Source organism: Fistularia commersonii, chromosome 32 (assembly GCF_037954325.1).
Source record: "Fistularia commersonii isolate RoL2024-O1a breed Wild chromosome 32, RoL_Fcom_v1.0, whole genome shotgun sequence".
Classification (NCBI taxonomy): domain Eukaryota; kingdom Metazoa; phylum Chordata; class Actinopteri; order Syngnathiformes; family Fistulariidae; genus Fistularia; species Fistularia commersonii.
The window spans coordinates 9,642,910-9,650,604 of NC_141315.1; the positions used below are offsets into that span (position 1 = coordinate 9,642,910).

The window sequence follows — 7,695 nt, forward strand, 5'->3', positions numbered from 1 at the left end:
TAAATAAAATAAAATAAGATAAAATAAAAATAGAATAGATTTCAATTAAATTTGCGAATAAATCGAAAAAATTAAACAAGAAATATAGAATAGAAATTGAAAAAAAATTGTAAGTAACTAAATACTATTAGAGTTGGACGAGATAAAGCGACGGAAAGTGGAAACACAGAAAATAAACAAACAAACAAAAAAAAAAAAACAGGATAAAATAGAGTCAAACAACAAATGGAGGGCGAAGCGACGGCCGGGTAATTAATTAAAAATGTTCCGATTCTGTGGCGCCGCCACTTAATAAGCCTCCGTCTGTTTTATTTATGACTTCCTCCTTCCTTCAGCGCCACCAGATCTTCTCCAGGAGACGTCAACCTCCCGGAGCTGTTTTCCAAACTGAACTTATTTCGATTCCCTGCCGGTAAATCAAGACGTGGGACTGTAATTGTTGAAAACAGGAAATGGCGTTCCCGCTTCCTCGCCGTCAATCAGGTCAGAAACAATATGGCTGCACATCTTCCTCCCGACCGTAAATCAGGAAGCCATCGCGTCCGAACCGCCGCTTCCTGTATTATTTTCAATCGAGCGGCGGAACCAGAGAATAACCGTTTGATTGATAGGTTACCGTGTTACCATGGCAACGCTGCTGCCAGAATCATCCCGGATAAAATTCTGGGAAAAAAAAATGAAGAGTCTCATTAGAAATCGATGAAATAATCAATCGGAGGGGGGGGGGGAAATAAACAAATTGTATGAAAATCCAGAATAAATTTTCAATAATCAATGAGTGGGAAATTAAATAGGAAGTCACTCAGAAAAAACTGAAATATTGAAATAAAAATGTATGCATACATTAAAAATGAATAATAGAATTGAACATTTTTTGCAAGAAAAATTCAAGACAAATGATCTGGAAAATTGCAATTTTTCTTAAACGCATTCAAGAAATGTTCAGATATTTTCAAAATGATCACATAACAAAATTACAATCCAAATAATGAGTCCATAATTACCTTTAGTTTCAGCTTCGCAGGCGTGGCCGTCGCTTCCATTCACTTCATCTTTCGTCGTTTCCAGATGATTTTTAATCTTAATTATTTACTCTTTTATATTGTTGAGGGTTAAAAAAAAAACAACCTTTTTGATCTTTCAGATCTTTGGAAAGTTAAAGACGTTTTCCGTAACTTGTCCGAAAACTGACGGATTGATTTTACTCAGGATTTATTGATCTCGTACTTCTTTAATGAGTTCAATTTGTATCTTTTTAACCAAAATGTCTCAGTAGTATGTTTTCAATAAAAGCATCATTTAATTATTATTAGTACTATTGAATTCTTTTCTTTTTTTTTTTTGAGTTTGAAGTTTTAATCATTTGATTTCTTTTACCACCGAATGCCGGGCGAACGGTAAATTTCACATGTTGCCATGACGACCACAAGTCCGTCAAACAAACGCTAACCGACCCATAAAACTAGATTAGCTTCATTTAACTTGATAAATCCACTACTAGATGCTGATAAAACAACACAAGATAATTAAGGGATAATTTGTTGAAATGAATAAATACCTTTTTAACCATAATTTAAAAAAAAAAACCACACACACTGAGAGCGGGTACTTTGAAAAATACTGTATTTGGGGGTCGCGCTGACATCATCGACCACCAGGGAAGAAGAAGAAGAAGAAGAAGAGGGAGGATAAAGCAAGTGCACTTCATCGTCCAGCAGGCGTCCTCACATTCACTTCATCGGCGCGGGAGTCCGAAAAACAAGCCGGCGGCGACGGCGCGTCGATGTCACGCCTCGGGCGCGGAACGGGCGGCGTCGGAAATACAATCCCTGTTTCGCCGAAAAAGCCGGCGTTCACGTGGCGTGATTACATGTCATTACGTTTCCCGGCAGGAAGCGAGGCGAGCGTCGGACGCTCGTCGGGAAAAAGACGCTGTTTCGGCTTAATTGCGACCGAAATGGCGTTGGGATTCTCCGCGGTTCGAACAGACGGGAGGATTACAAAGCAGGGGGAGGCGAGGAAGTGAAAATAAGAAGACGGGAAAACTTGGTGAAAGCGGAGGATAATCCTGTTGGTTTTGTGAAGTGCACGTGCACCTGAACGCACGGCGGCCCGCGACAACGTCAGCCAATCGGGATGCATCTTTTTGTTTTCACCGCCAAATCCCCCCCCTCCCATTTTGTGCGTGGATGCAGCCGTCGCTAGGGACCCTTAGCAACAACCTGGTGGTGATATTTGAATTGCATAGCTTAGCATTAGCCTGGTCGCGTGCTTCGGTGGAGCCACCAGAGGCCGCTGCCGTCTTTGTTTTCCTTTTTTTTTTTTTGTTTAAAATAAAGAAAAACAGGATGTTGTAATGAAATCTGTGTAACCGAGTCCTGAGTTTTCCTTGGTCAGCGAACGCCCCCCCGACCCGCCTCCATGGAGTCTTCGTATCCTAGCAACCAGGTCGGCGCGTCTCGGCCTCCCCGCCGCCACACGGGGCGTCCAGAGGTGGAAAAGTCAGATGGAAACATCTGTCGGGGTCGAGGGCGTCACATGAACCCTGTGGCCGTCTCCACGGACACAAGCGGCGGAAGCCAAACGCCTCCTTTGAGGTCCTCTGTAAAAAAACGGCCTCCTCGCCGTCCCTCCCTCCCTCCCTCCCGCCCGCCCGGCGCCGGTCAGTACTTGTTGATGCCGAAGATGCGCACGCCGTGCAGCTGCGGCAGCTTGGGGATGAGGACGCTCAGCAGGGACACGGTGTTCACCACGAAGTGGGCCCGGTCGTATTTGGTGTAGAAGCTGGTGAGGATGTACCTGCGGGGCGGAGGACACTGAAGGTCAACCGGCGGGTCGCCGTGGAAACCAGACATAGTTTTGGAACTACCGGGTCGTTATTACACGGTTACGACATGTTATTACGCAGTTATAACACGCCGTTTCGCAATTGTTACACAGTCTTTTGCACTTCGGCATGGTTCCCGTGTCCGTTGGACTCCCGGATTGTTTCCGCGACCTTTCCCTTCCTGAAGGTCAGGGAACCGCGGAGGCCGCCGGCGCCCTGACGTTGGAGTGGGAGTTTCTTCCCAGGGTCCAGCGGTCCACGTCCGGGGTCAAAGGTCAGAGAACACCGGACTCTTTGTCAGGGTGAGCGCGGGGAACGTCGGACGCCGGCTCACTTTCCCGGGAAAACACACATTTAGCACTGCGGGATTCAAACCCTGAAGGTCAAAAAACGACCTTGGACTCCAGAAACGAGGCAGAGGTTTTAACTTCTCCCGACCTCCTCCTGGCTCCTGAAGGCGGCACCAGAGTCTGGTTTCAGCCCCGGTGTGAACAGCCGGGAGGGAAAAGCGGGGCGAGGAATCGTATGACAAGCGGAAGGCTCGCACGCCGGCGGGAGCTTCCCGAATCAAAGATGGCGTCCCCACGCCAGAGCGTGCGACCCCGGAGAGACGCGGGGAAACGCTCCACGCCACGTCGCGGGTGGACGGAGCTGAAAATAAACAGCTGGACTCGAGTCCGAGCACAAGTCTAACGTCTCCACCTCCTCGGCGTCCCTGAGCTCGCAGGCAGGAAGTCACAGCGGTCTTTGTGAAAGCACGCGAGGCGTTCAGGTGCTTCCTCCGGCAACCTCAGACATGTGTTTACGTCGAGGTTGAAAGCACACACACACACACACTTGGGTGCGTGTGTGTCTGGATGCTTGCTGACAACAAGCCTAGACTTAATGAGCTTAGCGCCGATATTCACAGGAAGCAGATCACTAAACGCCACTCACAGGACGATGGGCGTGATGGTCAGGAACTTGCGCGACGCGGTGAACTGGACGCCGTAGTCCATCTGCTCCCAGTGCGTGAGGAGGCGGGCCTTGCCCTGATCCGGGGTCTCAAACGGCGTCCCCTTGACAGTGTGGAGCAGCAGGTACATGCACTGGAAACAAAACACACACACTCTTAGCCTTAGTTGATGCAAAGCCCCACGCTAGCATGTTTTGCATGTTGCGCTCCGAATAAGTTTCACTATTAAATCTAATTTCTCCCTCCTGGACTATCAGTTGCCTTTTGCAGGAGCTGGATGTAAAAAACAGACTTTGGAAAAGAAAAAGGATGAACCGGGCTCCGGATGAGTAAAAATAAAAATGTAAACACTCGGGGTCCAAGGAGGTCAAAGGTCATTGGCTCGGAAATAGCGCCGCTAAACTTAGCGGGAGGACAAAGTCCGAGAAGCGACCGTTCTGAGATCCAACTGCTGTTTAAGCTCTTTATTTATTTTCCCCAAGAGGACGTCGATGTTGCCGATTAGCCACGTGCGCTAACAACCCCGTCCCGGTTCATGACTCTTTCACAACACTCCGGAGCCGCCATCAGAGCCCGCTTTGCCGGATGAAAACGCCAAAAACTCCTGCGACTGGGGAATGGATTTGAGACTCTTGGCTGGAGACGAGGCGGGTCTGAAGCCCAAAATAAACTGGAACGGTGGAGACAATGAATCCGTGACGTAAACGCATTAAACACAGGGGAAATATGAAAAGGACAATTTATGTTCCTGGATTTCTGACAGTTATTGTTTCGGCATGTTTTTCATGCTGCTTGAACACGCTGTATTGTAAACAAGATATACGATATAGCGTGGCGTCAGCGGATCAAACATCAGGAATGAGAAGGACGTCACACTTCGGCGGGGAAATTAAACACACCCGCTGATAATCGTATGAAGGTTTTGGAAACGCTGGATTTCAGCCGGCGGGCGACAAAACGTCGACGTCGGCTGCTATAAACGGCCCACATTCCTGCACATACTGACATATATTGATACTTTTGTATTCGCAAGATGACCGATAGCGACTGACCGACCCATTTATCTCCACTTTTTTGTCTCCCAAACCCTCCGACACACTGACCAGGTTGTGGATGAGGTTGGTGAGGGTCCAGACCACGGGCACGCTGGCGAAGGGGATGCTGAGCAGGATGACGTGGAGGAGGCCGATGCCCAGGATGTAGGACAGCCACATCCCTCGGCTGTTCATCACGCGGGTGTTGGGGTTCACCTCGCTGTGCGCCGTGCCCACGTTCATGTTGGATCCGCCGCCGCGCACCCCGACACCTGCGTCAACACAGGGCACAGCGATGCGTTCATTTCAATTACAGGTTTTACTCCCTTTGATCGGGTGGGATAGGAATACATTTATCAGTTGTGTGAATCATAAATACCATTGTTGAAGGTTTCAGCATGACTATTAGTTTTTATATTTTATTTCCAAGTGCAGAGAAAGCACTTAGTCGTTTTTAAAACACCTGGCTGGGAGTTTACCTGGTGTAGTGATAAGGGACAAATAATCCCGGATTGCGTCACTTCAGGGGGTGAGATTAACACCTGCAAGCCAATCAGAGGCCAGGGTTTCGGGTCATCGCGGGATTAATGGGACTACAACAAAGATGGCGGGGAGGGGATTGGAGACAGGTGAAATTCCACAGGTGACTTTTGGCATGAATGGAAAGGGGAGAGTGGTTCAGCAAAAGGTGAGCAGCTGCTTCCGGTGTTCTCCGCGGAAACCGGAAGCGGGTGGGGATGTTCCACCTGCGGGGTTGGAGGGGGGGGGGGGACGCTTTCACTTACCGTAAAGACGAAAATGGCTTCGGCTCCGGTCCCGTTATCCGTCTCCTTTCCGTTATGTAACCGCACCGCCGGCACCGGGGACGCTCGCCAAGTCTCCGGTGCTCCCCCCGGTCAGTCCCCCGGAAGCATCCTGTCGCCGCGCCCCCCCCCCCCGCAACCCTGCGGTCCGTGAGGTCTTGACTCCCGGGGACGCGTCTCCGCCGCTGACAACACGGCACCGTCCGCCGTCTCGCGTCACCGCCGCTCGCTCCTCGGTGTTTCTCGCTCCTCGCATTCCGCCGCGATTGGTCGGCGTCCGGTCACGCGGTACAAACGGGCCAATCGGGGTGGAGTGCGTTGAACTGACGCGGGGCACGCCTCCGTGCTACGTCACAGAAGAGGCGGGATCGTAAAAACAACAAAGGACAGGCATGGTTGTCACTCGGGATAGAAATAAACGGCGAAAAATTAAATATTAAAAATAAATTGTGGGAGGAACAGTGGCCTTTACACGATTCGAAAAAAATATTAAATTTTATTTTATTATAATATTAAATCTGCCTCCTTCCTACTATTATCTATTATTGTTATGTTTTTGCTTGAAACTCTGGCACAACAATTTCCTTTGGGATCAATAAAGTTGTTCTTATCTTATCTTATCTTAAATAATTTAGACTACTTTTAACAATGAGCATTTTAAAGAAAATACAATTCAAGTAATGAAACCTTTTCAAAGTGAGGTTTAAAAATATTTTTTAAAAACAAAATGAAGCAACCTTTTCAAGAGAAATACTGTTTAAAGTTGTAAAGTTGGCCCCACTTCCTGTTTTTTTTCTCATGCTCGTACCCCAACTGTTTTTTCAATATAACTTTTTTTCCCCTCAAACACTGTAGGTACAACAATGTCCTGCGCCTTGAGACAAACCAGGAAAAACAGACCAGAATAACCTACTGTATATTTGTGCTGCAAAGTGCAGCTTACGACAGCGAAAGAGGGGGGGGTTGATGGCGGCCAACCGTTGAAGCTGCAGCCGCTGGATGTGATTTCACTGTGCAGAAGGAAACTGCACCGTGACAAAAAGTTTCCCCCCATTCATGAGGTCCAAGGACGGAGAGGAAGCAGCTGCGCGGGGGTCCGCGGGGGCCAGACGGGAGCCCGGGGACGGCAGCGGGCCGTGGCGGCGTTCTCCAGGGTGGTGACGGGAGGAGGAGGGGTGACCAGGATTTCACCCCTGTCTGCTCCGGTTACATCATCTTCCATTTGGTTTGGGTATTTTTGTTTTTTTCCTGTTCATGCACGGGTTTTTTTTGTTTTTTTTTGTCTAGTTTTAGTTCACGTCTTCCAAAACTGTTTTTGCTGATCTTACGGAGGTGAGCGGACGCCGGCCGCAGGCAAACACACTCCAAATCAAAGATCAACAGTGTCGCGTTCTGGATCCTCGTGCTAATTTGGGCCCTCGGCGGCCCCCGGGCGGCGGCGGTCAACGTTACCCGACGCCTCGGCGGGAGGGGGAGCGGCGGCGGCGCCGACGGCCTTGTAAACCTAGATCCCTGCTGTTCAGCGCCGTGGATGTCAGGCCTGTGAGGTCATGGCTGGCGGCGGGTCCTTTGCTGCGGACGCCACGCCGATCCGACGGATCGGGGGTCGACGGCCGTGACGCCCATCGGATCTCTGCGTCTGAGAACGTAGCACGGAAACTGTTCAGGAAAAATTCTCTTCAGGACTTGCTAATGTATTCTTCTTTTCTTTCACTCATTCCCAAGACATTTCCTGATCATCGGGAGGTGATTTCTGAGTTGCAGACAATCAAATCTACTTACAAAGCAATGTTTTTTTTGCAACTTTTATGATTTGAGTTCAATTTCTTGCTGATTTTAAGCCAATCTTAACCTTTTTTTTTCTAAAAAAAATTTAATTGACTTAAACTATATCATATATAATCTTCATCCATATTTTATTTAATTCTTCCCTTTGTTGATTTCTGGAAAAATCCCATGCAGATTGTCATGAGATTTAAAGTAAATGTCGAATTGAATCTGATTTTCACAAAACAACTGGTATTACTTATATTAATATTGTGGCATTATTCCAATTAAAAAAATAATTATATATTG

The 7,695-nt window shown here is 48.1% G+C and overlaps 1 protein-coding gene across 2 annotated transcripts; it reads right to left on the bottom strand.

Moving 5' to 3' along the window:
- Positions 1-1,606: 1,606 nt before the first annotated feature.
- ormdl3 (ORMDL sphingolipid biosynthesis regulator 3) lies at positions 1,607-5,837 on the bottom strand. Of its 2 annotated transcripts, XM_086140147.1 has the most exons (5): positions 5,602-5,809; positions 5,296-5,409; positions 4,886-5,088; positions 3,764-3,915; positions 1,607-2,799 (listed from the first exon to the last, which is right to left on the bottom strand). In XM_086140147.1, the coding sequence occupies exons 3-5, from the start codon at positions 5,057-5,059 to the stop codon at positions 2,664-2,666; spliced, it is 462 nt and encodes a 153-aa protein (XP_085996273.1). In that variant the 5' UTR covers positions 5,060-5,088; positions 5,296-5,409; positions 5,602-5,809; the 3' UTR covers positions 1,607-2,663. The 2 variants fall into 2 exon arrangements, with proteins under 2 accessions (XP_085996273.1, XP_085996272.1); XM_086140146.1 differs by lacking the exon at positions 5,296-5,409 and having other exon boundaries at positions 5,602-5,837.
- Positions 5,838-7,695: the final 1,858 nt, after the last annotated feature.